The sequence below is a fragment of the Schistocerca serialis genome, chromosome 10 (assembly GCF_023864345.2).
Source record: "Schistocerca serialis cubense isolate TAMUIC-IGC-003099 chromosome 10, iqSchSeri2.2, whole genome shotgun sequence".
Lineage (NCBI taxonomy): Eukaryota > Metazoa > Arthropoda > Insecta > Orthoptera > Acrididae > Schistocerca > Schistocerca serialis.
In genome coordinates this window covers 227,687,499-227,708,862 of record NC_064647.1, presented here as the reverse complement: position 1 = coordinate 227,708,862, position 21,364 = coordinate 227,687,499, and the positions used below count along the sequence as shown (strand labels likewise).

The following is a 21,364-nucleotide window of genomic DNA, read 5'->3' as shown; positions in this document are numbered from 1 at the left end:
CCTGAGGGAAGAGAGAGAAGAAAAAAAAAAGGAGTCCGCATCTGCCTCTTGAAATGTCTTAATATGATATACGAACTGAAAAGAAAGGAATAGGCATTCGATTGTAATTCCTGTGTACGCCACAGGGGGGCGTCGCCGGTCGGTGAACACGCGGTCGGCGACTCGCAGACACCGGCAGAAGCAGCGACGGTCGAGTCTGCTAACCCGCCGCCAGGTGTCATGGGCAACCTCTGTTCGGCCGCAGTGCATCACGCTTCTGGTACTTCGTCCGACTCGTCGCCAGGTGGCAGCACCGGCGCGACCGCCGCCGCTGCAGCGGCCAAGAGCGTCCAGTTCGCTGACGAGTGCGGTCGCGAACGGTCGGCTGGCGGCGATTGTGGGAGGGGCGAAGCGGAGGAGGAGGAGGCCGGGGAGCTGCTGCTCAGCTACGAGACGCGGCGAGAGCGAAGACGCGCCCGGCGCAGCGAGCTACTGTGGAAGCGCCGCTACGAGGCAAGGCGGGCCGTCGAATTGCAGCGAGGTGGGCGAACCGAGCGCGACCGTCCCGTCACCAGGGAAGTCCTCTTGCCCCGCGGCGGAATGAAGTCCTCCTCCAGCAGTTCGTCCGACGGCTCCGCGCCCGTCACCCGAGAGCTGCTCTTCAAACTGCTCGTCATCGGAGACTACGGAGTCGGTGAGTCTGCCCGACAATGTGTGTGTCTTGCGCGTGATGCTCGCAAAGTGTAGCCTGTACACATATTTTTGCCAGAACAAATTTGCGACAGCTACACACGCACCAACTTCAGTTAACCGACCGATCTCTTCACCTACATCTACATGGATACTCTGCAAATCACATTTGAAGTGCCTGGCGGAGGGTTCATTGAACCACCTTCACTATTCTCTATTATTCCAATCTCGTATAGCGCGCAGAAAGAATGAACACCTATATCTTTTCGTATGAACTCTGATTTACCTTATTTTATCCTGCTTATCGTTCCTCCCTATGTAGGTCGGTGTCAACAAAATATTTTCTCATTCGGAGGAGAAGGTTGGTGACTGGAATTCCGTGAGAAGATTCCGTCGCAACGAAAAACGCCTTTCTTTTAACGATTTTCAACCCAAATCCGACATCATTTCTGTGACACTCTCTCTCATATTTCACGATAATACAAAACGTGCTGCCTTTCTTTGAACTTTTTCGATGTACTCCGTCAGTCCTATCTGGTAAGGATCCCACACCGCGCAGCAGTATTCTAAAAGAGGACTGACAAGCGTAGTATAGGCAGTCTCCTCAGTAGGTCTGTTACATTTTCTAAGTGTCCTGCCAATAAAACGCAGCGTTTCGTTAGCCTTCCCCACAACATTTTCCGTGTGTTCTTTCCAATTTAAGTTGTTCGTAATTCTCGTACCTAGGTATTTAGTTGAATACGGGGCTTTTAGATTAGACTGTGACCGAAGTTTTACGAGTTCCTTTTAGCACTCATGTGGATGACCTCACACTTTACGTTATTTAGGGTCAACTGCCACTTTTCGCACCATTCAGATATTTTTTCTAAACCGTTTTGAAGATGTTTTGCTCTTCTGATGACTTTATTAATCGATAAACAATAGCGTCATCTGCAAACAATCTAAGACGGCTGCTCAGATTGTCTCCCAAATCGTTTACATAGATAAGGTACAGCAAAGAGCCTATAACACTGCCTTGGGGAACGCCTGAAATCACATCTGTTTTACTCGATGACTTTACGTCAGTTACTACTAACTGTGACCTCTCTGACAGGAAATGGCAAATCCAGTCACATAACTGAGACGATATTCCGTAAGCACGCAATTTCACTACGAGCCGCTTGTGTGGTACAGTGTCAAAAGCCTTCCGGAAATCCAGGAATACGCAATAGTTCTGAAACCCATTGTCAATAGCACTCAACACTTCATAGGAATAAAGAGCTAGTTGTGTTTCACACGAACGATGTTTTCTAAACTCATGTTGACTGTGTGTCAATAGACCGTTTTCTTCGAGGTAATTCATAATATTTGATCACAATAGATGTTCTAAAATCCTGCTGCATATGGACGTTAACGATATGGGCCTGTAATTTAGTGGATTACTCCTACTACCTTTCTTGAATATTGGTGTGACCTGTGCAACTTTCCAGTCTTTGGGTACGGATCTTTCGTCGAGCGAACGGTTTTATATGATTGTTAAGTATGGAGCTAATGCATCAGCGTACTCGGAAAGGAACCTAATTGGTATACAGCCTGGACGAAACGACTTGTTTTTATTAACTGATTTGAGTTGCTTCACTACTCCGAATATATTTACTTCTACGTTACTCATGTTGGCACCTGTTCTCGATTCGATTTCTGAAATATTTCCTTCGTCTTATATAGCGACAGAAAAATAAAGATAGAAAAATTTAAAATCGGATTTACTTCTACGAATATTAAGCAATGAATGTTACGTGAATGTTAACCCATATCTTCCCAGGTCACTCTTTTCTCACCTGTCCCAGGTGCGGTCTAATAGGCAGCTATGTTTAAATAACTTTCAAACTGCATTCACCTGTTTCAGTGTAACAGTTCAGTTTTTTATGTAAAAGGTTACATTAATACCATACACGAAATACATTCAAATAAATTTTAAAGTTTGTTTTTACGAAAAAACTCATTTAAACAAAAAAACTCAACAAAAAGAACACATCACATGATAATGCTATGAAAACTCTCATACCTTGGACCCCATAATTTACATTTTGCTGTATTTTCATTGTACACGTCATAATAAAACACAAAACTCGCATTAAACATTGAAAAAATGAAAGTTACACTAGTAATTTTAAACTGTTTAGTTTTCTTCTCAGAGGTTTTCTTTGCGCTCGCTCGAAATTTTTGAAGAGTAATCAAGCTACATTGACTTCTTTAAACAATGACAAATATGACGTCTCTCTCTTCTGTTTTGGTTGGCTTGGGTTATTTGGGGGAGGAGACCAGACAGCGAGGTCATCGGGTTAGGGAAGGAAATCGGCCGTGCCCTTTCCAAGGAACCATCCCGGCATTTGCCTGGAGCGATGTAGGGAAATCACGGTAAACCTAATAAGGATGGCCGGACACGGGATTGAACCGTCGTCCTCCCGAATGCGAGTCCAGCGTGCTAACCACTGCGCCACCTTGCTTGGTTTCTGTTTTGGGGTCACAGGTCCAATCGTTCTACGACGACTTCTAGTCTTGCTTCTGCTACATTCAAAACACAGCGAATAGATACACGAAGTTTACGGACTATGTGATAGTAGTTGACTCGCGTTTATCTGTGGTATCACCGAGTTTCAAGCTTCTTCAAAAAATTAAAGCGACTCACCTGAGTATCGTTTTTGTAGAAATTGGGAAGGACAAACGCATTTACCTCAAGAGGCAGTCCTAGGTTTTAGCTGTCTTTCCTTCCGTCAATTGGACTTAACGTGCAGTCGCTTTTAACTCTTTTTTCCGTCTTAGTTCTACGGTTCTGCCACGGGCGCGTATGACCTTAATTGTTTTGGCGTCCTAAAACAAAACATTCACCCCACTTATGCCCAACATGCGGAAAAATGCCACTGTCCATCGTTAGAAGAGGCTTAGTTGGCGAGCGGTATTTGTTTCAACTAAATATGTTTCTAGCAGAATCTGTAGCTAAAGATTGCCTCCACAATTCTGTCTTCAGCACTTTGATCAGTTATTTCATTCGAGGCTTTCAAAGGTGGCAAAACAAATTCGTCTTCACTTTCGCACTGTTGCTGTTCTGAATTATCTTTACTTTCAATTTCGTCGTCCCTATCTAATCCCACATGCTTCGTAAACTGTTCTCAAACCATTTTAAAACAGTACACGTTCACATCACATTCAAGTGGCTACTCACAAAGGATACCACAGCAGCTTCGGAAAAGAACTAGTCAACGCTGTAATCGCCTACCCCATCCCTATGCATTAGCAACAGTGTCTCCGAGACCGTACCTAGGACGTTAAGGGTTAAGATAAATGTTAATGAGTCTGGAACCTCGGGACCGCTACGGTCGCAGGTTCGAATGCTGCCTCGGGCATGGATGTGTGTGATGTCCTTAGGTTAGTTAGGTTTAAGTGGTTCTAAGTTCTAGGGGACTGATGACCACAGATGTTAAGTCCCATAGTGCTCAGAGCCATTTGAACCATAAATGTTAATGTGCATAACAAAGAAGCTTTTTCCCCTTAATTAGGAGTACCGTTAAATGGTTCTAAGGTTTCAGGGCTGTCCAGGTATGTCTGTGTTCAATAAGCTTACTTGTGTGATGTTAAGTTCCTACAGTCGCCGTAATGGTAGCGATGCGTTCCAGTAGCCTCCGTACTCCGCACCGCTGCTATTGCACGCCGCTTTCCTCAAAGCTTATTTAACATTATTTTTCGCGTTAGTCATGCGTGGCCAACTACATTCGTAGCATACCTTGGGACTTCTGAATGCAGTCGTCTTTTTTTGGGGAGAAAGTATTAGTAGATAACAGTTCCACTGCAAAGATGGTCTATTGCGACGGAACCTGAGGACGTGCAGGCTCGAACTAACATTCGTGAAGCCACAGAGACGAATGCGTACATGTAAACTTCAAAAACAAATTTCTAAAATTGTTGAAATGATGAGCTTGCTCACTTTCGAAGAAGTATTTATATGATAGTATCTTTAACAAAACAACCACTTTCGTAAGTTTAAATAAACTTATTTCTCTAATTCCGTAATGGCTGCCGTGCAACTATACAATTACATTCGCTCCGACAGCACTTTTTTCTATTCTAGAGCGATACTATCCAGTGTCAAGGATGCTACATCAGCAAAGAGAATCGTAGCCTACGCAGAGTTTATTGTCGCAGTCACGTTTCCTTCGCTGCCGCAAATACGTTAATTTTAAATTTGTTGAACTTCATGCCGTAAAACAGACAACACAGCTGATATACACAACCCATATCAAAAGTAGCACATTTCTGTTGAGTATATTTGTATCATTAAGACCGACCAGTTTCGTGCCAGCCTACACCGTCGCAATCGACTGCACGTAACGTTTACAGCACCGCCCTGATCTGATTTGTTTATCTCAAGTTCATTGTGTTTACGTTCTATGAGATCGCGCTTGGTTTTACACAGAAGCAGAAACGGGCGTTTTCCTTGGCTACTTTACAGATAAGACAAAAAAAAAAGCTGACAGGAAACTTGAGGAAAGAAGTGATTTACCCACGTTCTGTTACTTAAGCAGCTGGGAGCCGATAATTTTTCGTAATTATATAAGAATGGTTGAAACGTGCTTATCGGTGCTCCTGAATATGAAATCACTCTTAACTGAAAATGATAACAAACTTATTCTCAACATTTGATCCATCAACTAATATCTTCAACTTTTCATTAAATTGAACTAGAACATTCTTAGGATTATTATTAATCCCATCAATGTTCTGACTTACACCATCACTCATTCTTAACGTTTAAGAAAGAAGCCGTAAGCTGCAAGAAGAGCTACATAACGATTTATAGTTAGTGACAGAAATTAAGAGGACCTCAGTTTCGGTGCTGTTGTATGCCCACAATTTTATACTAAAATGATTCCTGAAATCTGCAACATGATTAATAGTTGACTGACGAAATACATCATGCTGAATCAAAATAAACAAAACAAAACAAAAGATGTTCGCGTAAACGTTATTAGTTTATCTACGCAGCATAAAAGATGACCTGTAAGTCCCACACTTTGCTCTTCGTAGCAGAAGGGTCAGATATAGACTGGACTTAGTTTTAACACTTGAACTAATGTAGTAAGTCAGGTTACGTTCCATTCAGAAAGTGGTTGCTCTGAGACTTTACGCAACTCATAAACTATAGAGTGCAGCAATCAGTCGTCCTCTTCAGATTTTATCGTGCAAAGCCAGATTTCGGCTAGTATCTAGCCATTCTCAGTGCTCTATTCAAAGAACTGTGACTGACGCCCGAACAACAGGGACTTACATGCATTGAGAATAAAGAATGGCGCATTGAAAATGGCTAGCTACTAGCCGAAATCTGGATTTGCATAATACAATCTAAAAAGGACGACTGATTGCTGCACTCTGTAACTTACAATGTAGTAAGTGCCTTTATTGATTTACGTCTATTAAATGTGTTTGTATTTCACTTCCGATAAGAATCTGAAATAAAACAGAAATACAGGAGGTCGACGGACTTCGCACGAAACCATTACGTATTTATTGAAAAGTGAAAAAAGTGCTTCATTTTTTTGCATCTGAATTGCTATGCTCCTCGCACAACGTTTCCCACAAGCATATGCAGGCTTTAATTTTGTCCAGAAACTCTGCCCCTGAAGTTTCGCCCGCTCGCGCCCCTGGAACAGCATTTTGATCCCACGCGTGTTGACAAAAGACAATCTTGTGTCAGGCGCCTGGGAACGACGTGGCTACGCAGGGCAGAATTTGTTGGGGGGCGGGGGGATCTACACACGTCCAGATCGGTCGGTTGGCGCGTGTGGTGTGTAGGGCGCTCATCCCATCGTCCACACCTGGGTGCCAACATTGGCGAGTAGTACGGACAGCGCCCACACACTGAAGCCAACGTTCACTTGAATTCGTATTGAACCAACACAATCATGTCTGACGGAAAGACCGCGATTGATGCACTTGCAGTTTTGACCGTGAATGATTGTATTTTGGCACTGCAAAACAAAAAAAAAAAAAAACACGTATAGACGGTGGGCAATCACTGCAACACGTGTACACCGCCTATAACTTAAGTACTTCTAAGACTTGGAGGCCGGAGTGAGTACATAGTGTTTTGAACATGATCCCCAGGTAAGCATTTTAGAGCCCATGTTTACTACACATTTTTTCATTGTTTTGGACTATGCTGCCACCTCTGGAAGCTGCCTACGCTGTAATATTAGCAATCACTACCGGTACCATCGGATATCGGAATGGTTTTCGCTTATAACGTTCAACTCGTTCGTTTCCAGTGCAGAAACCCTTCCCTGAATTTGATACATTTATCCTTCTTCATCGTCCTAGAAAGTCTAACATCATTACGGAATCTCATACATTTAAGGTCCTGGTGCCTGTAACTTTGACGTTCTGCAGCGTCGTTGGGTGACGTTTCCAGACATGGGTTCCTGTTCAAAATACACTACTGGCCATTAAAATTGCTACACCAAGAAGAAATGCAGATGATAAACGGGATTCATTGGACAAATATATTATACTAGAACTGACATGTGATTACATTTTCACGCAATTTGGGTGCATAGATCCTAAGAAATCAGTACCCAGAACAACCACCTCTGGCCGTAATAACGGCCTTGATACGCCTGGGTATTGAGTCAAACAGAGCTTGGATGGCGTGTACAGGTACAGCTGCTCATGCAGCTTCAACACGATACCACAGTTCATCAAGAGTACTGACTGGTGTATTGTGACGAGCCAGTTGCTCGGCCACCATTGACCAGACGTTTTCAGTTGGTGAGAGATCTGGAGAATGTGCCGGCCAGGGCAGCAGTCTAACATTTTCTGTATCCAGAAAGACCCATACAGTACCTGCAACATGCGGTCGTGCATTATCCTGCTGAAATGTAGGGTTTCGCAGGAATCGAATGAAGGGTAGAGCCACGGGTCGTAGCACACCTGAAATGTAACGTCTGCTGTTCAAAGCGCCGTCAATGCGAACAAGAGGTGACAGAGACGTGTAACCAATGGCACCCCATACCATCACGCCGAGTGATACGTCAGTATGGCGATGATGAATACACGCTTCCAATGTGCGTTCACCGCGATGTCGGCAAACACGGATGCGACCATCATGATGCTGTAAACAGAACCTACATTCATCCGAAAAAATGAATTTTTGGCATTCGTGCACCCAGGTTCGTCGTTGAGTACAGCATCGCAGGCGCTCCTCTCAGTGATGCAGCGTCAAGTGTATCCGAGGCCAAGGTCTCCGAGCTGATAGTCCATGCTGCTGCAAACGTCGTCGAACTGTTCGTGCAGATGGTTGTTGTCTTGCAAACGTCCCCATCTGTTGACTCAGGGATCGAGACGTGGCTGCACCATCCGTTACAGCCATGCGGATAAGATGCCTGTCATCTCGACTGCTAGTGATACGAGGCCGTTTGGATCCAGCACGGTGTTCCGTATTACCCTCCGGAACCCGCCGATTCCTTATTCTGCTAAAAGTCATTGGATCTCGACCAACTCGAGCAGCAATGTCGCGATACGATGAACCGCAATCGCGATAGGCTACAATCCGACCTTTATCAAAGTCGGAAACGTGATGGTACGCCTTTCTTCTCCTTACACTAGTCATCACAACAACGTTTCACCATGCAACGCCGGTCAACTGCTGTTTGTGTATGAGAAATCGGTTGGAAACTTTCCTCATGTTAGCAGGTTTTAGGTGTCGCCACCGGCGCCAACCTCGTATGAATGCCCTGAAAAGCTATTCATTTGCAAATCACAGCATCTTCTTTCTGTCGGTTAAATTTCGCGTCTGTAGCACGTCATCTTCGTCGTGTAGCAATTTTAATTGCCAGTAGTGCATTATATACTCATTCCCCTCAAGAAGTCCTAAAAGTTATAAGTGACATTTTCGAACATCCTGTATACAAATATTCCTGTCTCAGACGATATATTGGGTGACATTCAGAATAAAAAGACATAAACTAAGAAAATGAACTCCTACCGCACAGGCCATGAAGGCCCAAATGTACCGACTGGCCGTCGTGTCATCCTCAGACCACTGGCATCACTGTATGCGGATATGGAGAGTCACGTGGTCAGCACACCGCTCTCCCCGCCGCATGTCAGTTACCGAGACCGGAGCCTCTACTTCACAGACAAGTAGCTCCTCAGTTTGCCTCACAAGGACTGACTGCACCCCGCTTCCCAACAGCGCTCGGCAGACCGGATGGTCACCCATCCAAGTGCTAACCCAGCCCGACAGCACGGTGATCTGACAGGCCGTTGGCAGAATAGAAAGACATGGTCTTAAAAATTCAGTGTAGGATCAGTCTTAGTGTCCTTTGATACGCCCTTTACTCTACCTAAGATATATTCAGTGCAGAAAAATTCCAAAGTTAGTTGGAGATGTGTGTAACCCACATTTTCGAAACAAATAATTCAGAGAGGGACGGTTTAAAATTTCTTTATGTAAATATTATGTATCATATGATTAAATCTGTACTGGAGTTAGTGTGTCCTCGTGGATGAAACACGGAATCGTTGCCTCATGGAGCAGGTACATCATGATCAAACCCATCCAGCAAGTCTAATGTACAACGTAGTTGTCGGGTGATTGTGATTTTATGAAATTAATAATTAAGACATTTGTTGTTGTTGTTGTGGTCTTCAGTCCTGAGACTGGTTTGATGCAGCTCTCCATGCTACTCTATCCTGTGCAAGCTTCTTCATCTCCCAGTACCTACTGCAACCTACATCCTTCTGAATCTGTTTAGTGTATTCACCTCTCGGTCTCCCTCTACGATTTTTACCCTCCACGCTGCCCTCCAATACTAAATTGGTGATCCCTTGATGCCTCAGAACATGTCCTACCAACCGATCCCTTCTTCTAGTCAAGTTGTGCCACAAACTCCTCTTCTCCCCAATCCTATTCAATACCTCCTCATTAGTTAAGTGATCTACCCACCTTATCTTCAGCTTTCTTCTGTAGCACCACATTTAGAAAGCTTCTATTCTCTTCTTGTCCAAACTAGTTATCGTCCATGTTTCACTTCCATACATGGCTACACTCCATACAAATACTTTCAGAAACGACTTCCTGACACTTAAATCTATACTCGATCTTAACAAATTTCTCTTCTTCAGAAACGATTTCCTTGCCATTGCCAGTCTACATTTTATATCCTCTCTACTTCGACCTTCATCAGTTATTTTACTCCCTAAATAGCAAAACTCCTTTACTACTTTAAGTGTCTCATTTCCTAATCTAATTCCCGCAGCATCACCTGATTTATTTCGACTACATTCCATTATCCTCGTTTTGCTTTTGTTGATGTTCATCTTATATCCTCCTTTCAAGCCACTGTCCATTCCGTTCAACTGCTCTTCCAAGTCCTTTGCTGTCTCTGACAGAATTACAATGTCGTCGGCGAACCTCAAAGTTTTTACTTCTTCTCCATGAATTTTAATACCTACTCCGAATTTCTCTTTTGTTTCCTTTACTGCTTGCTCAATATAAAGATTGAATAACATCGGGGAGAGGCGACAACCCTGTCTCACTCCTTTCCCAACCACTGCTTCCCTTTCATGCCCCTCGACTCTTATAACTGCCAACTGATTTCTGTACAAATTGTAAATAGCCTTTCGCTCCCTGTATTTTATACCTGCCACCTTCAGAATTTGAAAGAGAGTATTCCACTCAACATTGTCAAAAGCTTTCTCTAAGTCTACAAATGCTAGAAACGTAGGTTTGCCTTTTCATAATCTTTCTTCTAAGATAAGTCGTAAGGTTAGTATTGCCTCACGTGTTCCAACATTTCTACGGAATCCAAACTGATCTTCCCCGAGGTCCGCTTCTACCAGTTTTTCCATTCGTCTGTAAAGAATTCGCGTTAGTATTTTGCAGCTGTGACTTATTAAACTGATAGTTCGGTAATTTTTACATCTGTCAACAGCTGCTTTCTTTGGGATTGGAATTATTATATTCTTCTTGAAGTCTGAGGGTATTTCGCCTGTCTCATACATCTTGTTCACCAGATGGTAGAGTTCTGTCATGACTGGCTCTCCCAAGGCCATCAGTAGTTCTAATGGAATGTTGTCTACTCCCAGGGCCTTGTTTCGACTCAGGTCTTTCAGTGCTCTGTCAAACTCTTCACGCACTATCATATCTCCCATTTCGTCTTCATCTACATCCTCTTCCATTTCCATAATATTGTCCTCAAGTACATCGCCCTTGTATAAACCCTCTATATACGCCTTCCACCTTTCTGCCTTCCCTTCATTGCTTAGAACTGGGTTTCCATCTGAGCTCTTGATATTCATACAAGTGGTTCTCTTCTCTCCAAAGGTCTCTTTAATTTTCCTGTAGGCAGTATCTATCTTACCCCTAGTGAGACAAGCCTCTACATCCTTACATTTGTCCTCTAGCCATCCTTGCTTAGCCATTTTGCACTTCCTGTCAATCTCATTTTTGAGACGTTTGTATTCCTTTTTGCCTGTTTCACTTACTGCATTTTTATATTTTCTCCTTTCATCAATTAAATTCAATATTTCTTCTGTTACCCAAGGATTTCTATTAGCCCTCGCCTTTTTACCTACTTGATCGTCTGCTGCCTTCACTACTTCATCTCTCACAGCTACCCATTCTTCTTCTACTGTATTTCTTTCCCCCATTCCTGTCAGTTGTTCCCTTATGCTATCCCTGAAACTCTCTACAATCTCTGGTTCTTTCATTTTATCCAGGTCCCATCTCCTTAGATTCCCACCTTTTTGCAGTTTCTTCAGTTTCAATCTGCAGTTCATAACCAATAGATTGTGGTCAGAATCCACATCTGCCCCTGGAAATGTCTTACAATTTAAAACCTGGTTCCTAAATCTCTGTCTTACCATTATATGATCTACATGATACCTTCTAGTATCTCCAGGCTTCTTCCATGCATACAACCTCCTTTCATGATTCTTGAACCAAGTGTTACCTACAATTAAGTTATGCTCTCTGCAAAATTCTGCCAGGCAGTTTCCTCTTTAATTTCTTACCCCATTCTATATTCACCTTCTAAGTTTCCTTCTCTTCCTTTTCCTACTATCGAATTCCAGTCACCCATGACTATTAAATTTTCGTCTCCCTTCACTACCTGAATAATTTCTTTTATCTCGTCATACATTTCATCTATTTCTTCATCATCTGCAGAGCTAGTTGGCATATAAACTTGTACTACTGTAGTAGTACATCTAATTTCAACCTATCCCTTTTTAAATTTTCTAACCTACCTGCCCGATTAAGGGATCTGACATTCCACGCTCCGATCCGTAGAACGCCACTTTTGTTTCTCCTGATAACGACGTCCTCTTGAGTAGTCCCCGCCCGGAGATCCGAATGGGGGACTATTTTACCTCCGGAATAGTTTACCCAAGAGGACGCCATCATCATTTAATCATACAGTAAAGCTGCGTGTCCTCGGGAAAAATTACGGCTGTAGGTTCCCCTTGCTTTCAGCCGTTCGCAGTACCAGCACAGCAAGGCCGTTTTGGTTAGTGTTACAAGGCCAGATCAGTCAATCATCCAGACTGTTGCCCCTGCAACTACTGAAAAGGCTGCTGCCCCTCTTCAGGAGCCACATGTTTGTCTGGCCTCTCAACAGATACCCCTCCGTTGTGGTTGCACCTACGGTACGGCCATCTGTATCGCTGAGGCACGCAAGCCTCCCCACCAACGGCAAGGTCCATGATTCATGGAGGGGATTAAGACATTATCTTCCTAAATTAAATTTTTCCTGACTTTATATATCATCTGTCCATCATACTGATCCAAATTCTGTATAATGATTACCAACGTACAAAGGGATACCTATCCAGATAATGTTTCGCGGAATAATTTGCACTTTTTCACTTCGCATACGAACTGTCAGCTCATAGGAAGTTACAAGCCTTTTTTCGTAATCCATATTTTCTAATGTGGAAATGTACTTCATTCCAATTTCCCGAAACCAACGAAAATAATTACTGGAGTAATACCTATAGCAACTTTTGAAACACCTAGTCAGTTTGATTACTTTATAATGTTCAAGGGAAAAAACGACGTAACTCACCATACAATCATCCAGCAACTATTTTTCTCTGTCACAACTTGAACTATCCTCCCGCTCCTGACGTTTCGGAAATGTTAAAGTATAATTCAAGCCTTTGTCAGCAAGATTCTTGGAATATCAAACGGCGTAAGGTATACGGCCAGAATTTGTGTGGAATCAAACAAATACATCAATGTAAGAAACACAGCATAGTTACAGAACTTGAACAGAAACATATACGCCAATAATCAATCTTTTTTCGGATACGAGCGTGTGTTTATATCTTAACAGGTACGACTGCGAAAAGAGATTACGTAATTGTGCAGCTCTCTCGTTGCAATAAAAGGATTACTGAACGATGGATCGGTCGCACCAGACCAAATAAATCAGCCTTACATTACTGGCCTCGCCCAACATCACCAGACCTAACTTGACATGTGTGATCATTTCTTGTGGGATTCATAAAAGGCTGTTTATGTGCCTTCATTACCAACAATGAATGAAATGAGACATCGCATAACAGCTGCTGTGGAAGCTGTAACTAAGGACATGTTCGCTGTAGTGTGGTAACAATTTGAATACCACGTTGGCATATGCCATGCATCTCAAGGGGGGAATACTGAACTCCTATGAAAGGTATGAAAAAAACTTTCTGAGTTTCCCGTTCGTAAAAAACAAATTTCATTGTACATGTTTATTAGTTCCAGAAATATAGACGTGCAAAACCGGATTATTCTATTTGATACGCCCCGTATTGTGAAAGTATGTGAAACAAGCAGATGGTGTTACACGGAAAGAACTTAAATGTTTCAAATGATATGACTGAATTTTACAGAGACATAATTATATTCCTGTGTGTGGAACTGGAGCGTGTTCTCAGAGAATGGAAGTGGAGAGGAGCATCTTACGGTAGAGTGAGCTGGACTCGGCACATCTAAAGTGTGAAAGTAAAGACAAGAGTGTTGATGTTCAGGAATTGAAGATGGTATCCCTCTGCTCAGGAATAGAAGTCAGCACATCTATTGGGTCTTTACGGGTTGTTGTTGTGGTCTTCAGTCCAGAGACTCTCCACGCTACTCTATCCCATGCAAGCTTTCTCTCCCAGTACCTTCTGCAACCTGCATGCTTCTGAATCTGTTTAGTGCATTCTTCTCTTGGTCTCCCTCTACGCTGCCCTCCAATACTAAATTGGTGATCCCTCGATGCCTCAGAATATGCCCTACCAACTGATCCCTTCTTCTAGGCAAGTTGGGCCACAAATTTCTCTTCTCTCCAATTCTATTCAATACCTCCTCATTAGTTATGTGATCTACCCATCTAATCTTCAGCATTCTTCTTTAGCACCACATTTCGAAAGCCTCTATTCTCTTCTTGTCCAAACTATTTATCGTCCACGTTTCACTTCTATACGTGGATACACTCCATAAAGATACTTTCAGAAACGACTTCCTGACACTTAAATCTATACTCGATGTTAACAAATTTCTCTTCTTCAGAAACGCTTTCCTTGCCATTGCCAGTCTACGTTTTATTTCCTCTCTACTTCTACCATCATCAGTTATTTTGCTCCCCAAATAGCAAAATTCATTTACTACTTTACGCGTCTCACTTCCTAATCCAATTCCCCCAGCATTACCCGATTTAATTCCACTACATTCCATTATCCTCGTTTTGCTTTTGTTGTTCATCTTATATCCTCCTTTCAAGACCCTGTCCATTCCGTTCAGCTGCTCTTCCAGGTCCTTTGCTGTCTCAGACAGAATTACAATGTCATCGGCAACCTCAAAGTTTTTATTTCTTCTCCATGGATTTTAATTCCTACTCCGAATTTTTCTTTTTGTTTCCATTACTGCTTGCTCAATATACAGATTGAATAACATCGGGGAGAGGCTACAACCCTGTCTCACTCCCTTCCCAACCACTGCTTCCCTTTCATGCCCCTCGACTCTGATAACTGCCATCTGGTTTCTGTACAAATTGTAAATAGCCTTTCGCTCCCTGTATTTTAGCCCTGCCACCTTCAGAATTTGAAAGAGAGTATTCCAGTCAACGTTGTCAAAGGCTTTCTCTAAGTCTACAAATGCCAGAAACGTAAGTTTGCCTTTCCGTAGAAGAATTTCTATTACTGCAGTGTGCAGTTACGGGTAGGTGGCAAAATAGAACGTCAAATCCCGAGAGGTGCCCTCGGTTCGCCTGTGTCACGATTCGGCGTAACCAGGAGCAGCTCCGCCGATGCCAGCGGGGCTGTGGGCGAAACGCCAGGAACGTTTGAAGTTTCGCAAACCACTACCAAACAACCTGAAAGATTCACACCCGACAGTGAAAGCATTCATTCTTATAGGGATGTTTCGCAGAGATGGAGAGGGGAAGGAATTAAGGGATTGTGGAAGGGGAGCACTATGTTCTCCCCCTTTGAAGAGTTTAAGTACGCATTGCTTTGATGGAAAATGTAGGCTTGTGGAGGGAATGATCTTTCCTGGAGAAATTGTTTCAGGGATGGCGTTTTCTGGAATATATCGTTGGAAGGTGGCGTGTATTGGAGCACATGGTTGAGAATGTTTTTTTTTTTAAATAAATTAAGAGATTGGCGTTTTCTAGTGATTTTTGGTTGACGGACTGGTGTTTTCCGGAGTACGTGAGCGCATAGCTGATGTCTGCTGGCTAATTTTTGTGAGTAGATATTTCCAGCAGGGAAAAATGTGAAGGTTGTGTGGTTTTTAAAAGAACTTTACTACAGAAGAAGCTGCATTTCATAACTAGAGAAACTGGGGAAGAATGTTTTTGATTAATAATATATTTGAAAACATCAATGTTCCTGCCCCGGAAAAGAGATAAGACAGTATCTCTAAACATTCTTGGCTTGATATCCTGCTATCTCTGTGCAGCTGCGAATATTAATAACACGATTATAAACATGAAACCAGTCTGACATCGTTCAGCTTGTATTTCGCTGGCAGAGTCTGCTGTTCGATTTTTGCCGTAATAAATTATATAACAAGGGACTGTTTTGCCATAGCAATGTCTTGAATGTATTGCACTTTGTACTGTAATGTTGGCATATAGATTTAAGCGATTACGAATAAGGCGTGTTTTGTATGCGTTTCGGAGGCATATGTAGCAATGTTGACTTTTGAAAACGATAGTGCAGCGGTAGCATAATAATTAAGTCCATCTAGTGCTTAATCGCGGGACCTTTTAGAGAATTTTTATCGCTTTCTTATCTCTTGCTTCTACGTTACCACATCAGTGTTTCATCTTCGATGGCCAAAGATAAACACGATCATATTTATCTCACGAACGTCACAAAATCTAAGTCAATTTACTACCTTCCCGTCTATGAGCCGAACGTTTCAGGTTTGGTTGACAACACCTCAAAAACTGGCGCCATGAATTTTACGGCTTTAGTTTGCGCCTAGCTTATTTTGCCCAGACTCCTCAGGTAATTACTTTCATGTCACATGGCTCATTTTGCACGATAGATTGTAATGCTATGGAACGAGTCATTTTGCATTCACATCGCATATTTGTAGACATGATTACATTCTAAACACTTTTTCTTTTTTTTTTCGAAACAGAAGTAAAGATAAACAGATGTCGTGAGTGAAGTCTTCCCCAAGACCTTCTACACACTGCAGTAATAGAAATACTTCTACGGAATAGGGGAGTTGTCAAGGAGAAACTTTTATTTTGTTTTCAAATTTTACTTTGCTGTCTGACATTTTATATCAACGATAAAAAAATTTAGTTGCAGCTTGTGCGCTCCTTTTTGTGCTGAAGACAACGTTAATGTGGAGTAATGTTATTTTTCATGCTGGAATTGTAATTATGTACATAATTGTTCCTTTTGAACTGTTGTGGATATTGACAACAAACTTCATGATGAAATAAATGTACTGTGAAAAAGTAGTCTAAATGCCCAAGTCCCTTAAAGATGTCTGCAGCATGATGGTCGGTAAACGCCACATACTATTCCTACAGCACGTTAGCCCCAGAATATTATTCCATATGACATTGTTCAACGAAAATATGCAAAATATATCAACTTACAGATTTCTTTCTCCCCAAGACTTACAATGATTCTAAATGTAAATGTGACTGAACTAAGTTGTTTTAAGAGATTCAAAATGTGCTTTGTCCAATTTAAAATCTCATCAGTATGTACACCTAAGAATTTTGAGGTTTCCGACCTATTTATTGATTCCTCGCTAGTATTACACTTAACATTAGCGTAGTACCCTTAGAATTTGCAGAACTGTATATGTTGTCTTTTTGAAATGGAGAGTGACACCATTCGCAGAAAACCAGTCAATGATACTTTTAAGAACTTTGTTTAGCAATTCTTCTGTTTTTGTATGTATGTTTGGACTGATTAAGATACTGGTCAACAAGCAGGAGTATTTCTGTGTAAAGACGACTTGCATAATTCCGTAGGCTTCTGTGGCCAGAGTCAACAGACAAACGTTTCCTGGTAGTGGTGCCGCGTCGCATTGTAAAAATACTATTACCGCTGATATCAGAGTTTCGGCCACTGTAACCGTGGCCGAAACGTTGGATTTCACGAGTAATACTTCCCCATAAAGTGACGTGGCACTAATCCAGAAAGCATGTGTGTCAAAGGTCTTTGTAAATTGTTTTCCTATTATTATTTTAATAACAATGTTTTCGGAACGAAGAGCGTCCGTCCACATAAGGTGGACGCGGGAATGGGACTTTGTAATTATATGGAAACGGAAACGTTGTTTCTACACTGAGGTGTCAAAGAAACTGGTACAGGCATGAGCATTCAAAAACAGAGATACGTAAACAGGCAGAAAACGGCGCTGCGTTCGGCAACGCCTGTATAAGACAACAGGTGTCTGGCGCAGTTGTTAGATAGGTTACTGCTGCTACAATGGCAGGTTATAAAGATTTAAGTGGGTTTGAAGTGGTGGTGTTATTGGCTCACGAACGATGGGACACAGCATCTCCGAGGCACCAGTAGCTATGAATTGGGGATTTTCCCTTACGACTATTTCACGAGTGTACCGTGAATATCAGGAATCTGGTAAAACATCAGATCTCCGACATCGATGCGGCCGGAAAAAAATCGTGCAAGAACGGGACCAACGACGACTGAAAGGAATCGTTCAACTTGATAGAAGTCCAATCATTCACCAAATTGCTGCAGATTTCAGTGCTGGGCCATCAGCAAGTGTCAGGGTGCAAACCATTCAACGAAACATCATCGATATGCGCTTTGGAAGCCGAAGGCCCTCGTGTACCCTTGATGACTGCACGACACAAAGCTTTACGCCTCGCCTGGGACCGTCAACATCGACATTGGACTGTTGATGACTGGAAACATGTTGCCTGGTCGGACCCCCTGTATGTTCATCGCTGGCAGTTCTGCTTCCGCAGAGCGCTCAGAACACTACTGAACGGACATTGTCTGTCGGAGAATGCGTGACGTAGTTGCGCGGAACCAGCCAAAAGTCGGCCGCCATCGTTCGTGACTCCAGCTGCTATAGTTACGCGACTGTTGCTGAAGGCCGACGTGTGTGTGTGTGTGTGTGTGTGTGTGTGTGTGTGTGTGTGTGTGTGTGTCAAGTGCAAAGTGCACCGGCAGCTCTAGAGTTGTGCGTGCAACGACACCAAACAGGAAGTGGTAGCAGCTGAGGATATTCCAAACACTGTTGCGGCGAAGTCTGCGCGGCACGAACAGGCGTCCACCAAGGACGGCGGCGGAGGCAGCAGCTCCACGTGCCGTCTCCGACCTCGTCATCAGGGACCGACCACGCCAACCGTCATTCACGAACTGCGGACTTCGGGGCTGATGTAGGGCAAAATTGCGAAAAAATTCGAATTTTTTAATTGCGTAGTTATTTATTAGATTGATTTTTCACGAATAACATCGCAAAGTTTCATAATCGAATTCTGGCTAGAAATATGTTTCAAAAAAGTTTGTTTGAGCATCTGCGCCTGCCACCCACCACCACCACCACGACCGCCCCCTCTTTCTATGCCGTCACCCACACCTTCTCTACGCTATAAAATTTTGTGCGTCAAGCGTCAATTTTTCGTTTACACAAGCGAAACGAACTGCGGATGAGTCTAGAAGGCTGTGAGAAAGATTATCTTTGGTTTTTCCTTTGTTTACAATGTGGTTTTTCAAAAATGGTTCAAATGGCTCTAAGCACTATGGGACTTGACTTCTAAGGTCACCAGTCCCCTAGAAGTTAGAACTACTTAAACCTAACCTAAGGACATCACACACATCCATGCCCGAGGCAGGATTCGAACCTGCGACCGTAGCAGTCGCGCGGTTCCAGACTGTAGCTCCTAGAACCGCTGGGCCACCCCGCCCGGCAACGTGATGTTTCCTTTTTTTAAATAGTATGTGCCACAAACCTATTTCAGTTTTTAGTTTTGCATATATCAATCTGTTTAGCTCGAAATGTGTCATAATAGTGGAAGTATTCAAAAAAATGAGGAAATGTCGAATACCACGTGCAAAACGTACTGGGGATTTAAATAATTTCGGAAAACAGTATTTCGTTCCTCAATTCTTGCGAAGATAGCTGCATGTGATGCCTGTCTAGTATTCAGCAATAGGAAATGTAGGTAGGATTAAGTGGCTGCAGAGAGTAGGCATTCACACTGAAGATACTCAGAAGCGGCGATGAAGTGCGACTGGACAATGGTCAGGCAGCACCAGAAAAAATGCAAAACGTGGCTAGGCAAAGGAGGCAGGAAGACGAGCAAGGAATAAAGATTATTGATATGGATAGCATTTGTCACTAGAGGTATAACAATGTCAAAAATTTAAATAAAAACTTTAAATGTGAACTACTGTAAACTTGCTTCTTTGAGCTATAGTGTACCTTTTCTCAGGAACTATAAAAGGTAACATCCTGAAATTTGGCACAGTTCTTAAGAATTACTTACTCAATAACCCTGTGCAGCACTTTTCTGTTAGCTTTTCTCTGAGAAAAGTTCTCCTTTGAAATTTGTGAAAAACAGAGCAGTCCTGGATAGCACAAATCTTAAAAATAAATTTCAAAGCAACATGGCATTAAACAAAAACCTATTCTACACGTTTTATTACCTTCCTATGCGGATGTAAATTGTGAAATTCCAGTTTCATTGCTTGACTAGCTTACGAGAAAAGGTACATTATAGAAACTATGGTAATAAAAAACCTAAATTCTTATAAAATGTCGATGCGCTCTTTCAAACAAACATTATGCATTATGTGGTACGTAAGTAACAAGTTTCACTATTTTAGCTGTAATGGTTTTGGAGATACGTATGTTTAAGCACAAGAATGCGTTTTGCTCTTCGTCTCTTCTGAAGAACACACTGACGCTCTCAAAAAGCACATTTCCCATTGGAGCCGTACAAGAGAAGAGCAGGGTTGGCTTCTCTGTCATAGATCCTCGGTTGCTGCGCACCTGTTTTCTGGCGCTCTGAGAGAGTGAATGTCGAGCCGAAGCCACAGCCCCCACAGTCCGATCGATTAAATCAGATCGACCCAGTCAGCGTAAGTTTAACAGTTGGGAAACGTTACTAGGTTCCCAAGCACACCGAAACCAGCTTGGAAATAACTGTGCGCCTACTGTCGAAAACGGCAGTCTCCCCTGCTACTCGTTTTCAGTTAACAATACGTAGAAATTATGACGATTTTAGTCCAGATCACTAAGGATCTGAGTCTATAGAAATGCTGATTAATCGAATAAAATTGAAGACGATGCAGCCGCCAGATGCTGCCAGGTGTGAAAATTAACGAACTATCAGTTCTCCAAGTCATGGTCTCAGACTACTAATTCTTTACAGAAAATGGAAAAACTGGTAGAAGCCGACCTCGGGAAAGATCAGTTTGGGTTCCGTAGAAATGTTGGAACACGTGAGGCAATACTGTGACCCTACGACTTATCTTAAGACAGATTAAGGAAAGGTAAATCTACGTCTATATCATTTGTAAACTTAGAGGAAGCCATAGACAATGTTGACTGGAATTCTGTTTGAAATTCTGAAGGTAGCAAGGCTACACAAAACTTGTACAGAAACCAGATAACAGTTAGGAGTCGAGGAGCATGAAAGGGAAGCAGTGGTTGAGAAAGGAGGGAGACAGGGTTTGTAGCCTATCCCTGATGTTATTCAATCTGTACATTGAACGAGCAGTATAGGAAACCAAAGGAAAATCTGGAGTAGGAATTAAAGTTCAGGGAGAAGAAATAAAAACTCAGGTTTGCCGATGACATTTTAATTCTGTCACCGACAGCAAAGAACTTGGAAGGGCATCTGAACACAATTGACAGTGTCTTGAAAGGAGGATGTAAGATGAACATCAACAAAAGCAAAACGAGGACAATGGAGCGCAGTCGAACAAAATTATATGATGCCAAGGGAATGAGATTAGAAAACGAGGCATTTAAAGTAGTAGATGAGTTTTGCTAATTGGACAGCAAAAAAAAAAAGATGGCCGAAGTGCAGAGGACATAAAATGCAGACTTGCAAAGGCAAGTAAAGCATTTCTGAAGAAGTGAATCTTCTTAACATCAAATATTGACTTCAGTGTTGCGGAATCTTTTCTAAAGGTATTTGTTTGGAATGTAGCCATGTATGAAAGTGAAAAATGG

At 42.5% G+C, this 21,364-nt stretch overlaps 1 protein-coding gene across 1 annotated transcript in view; it reads left to right on the top strand.

Annotated features, from left to right (window-relative positions):
- Positions 1-219: 219 nt before the first annotated feature.
- Positions 220-21,364, top strand: part of LOC126424710 (ras-related protein Rab-32-like) — a 435,086-nt gene continuing 413,941 nt past the window's right edge. The window contains exon 1 of the mRNA XM_050087433.1: positions 220-673. Within this exon, the coding sequence (XP_049943390.1) occupies positions 220-673 (454 nt within the window). The remainder of the gene's footprint in view (positions 674-21,364) is intronic.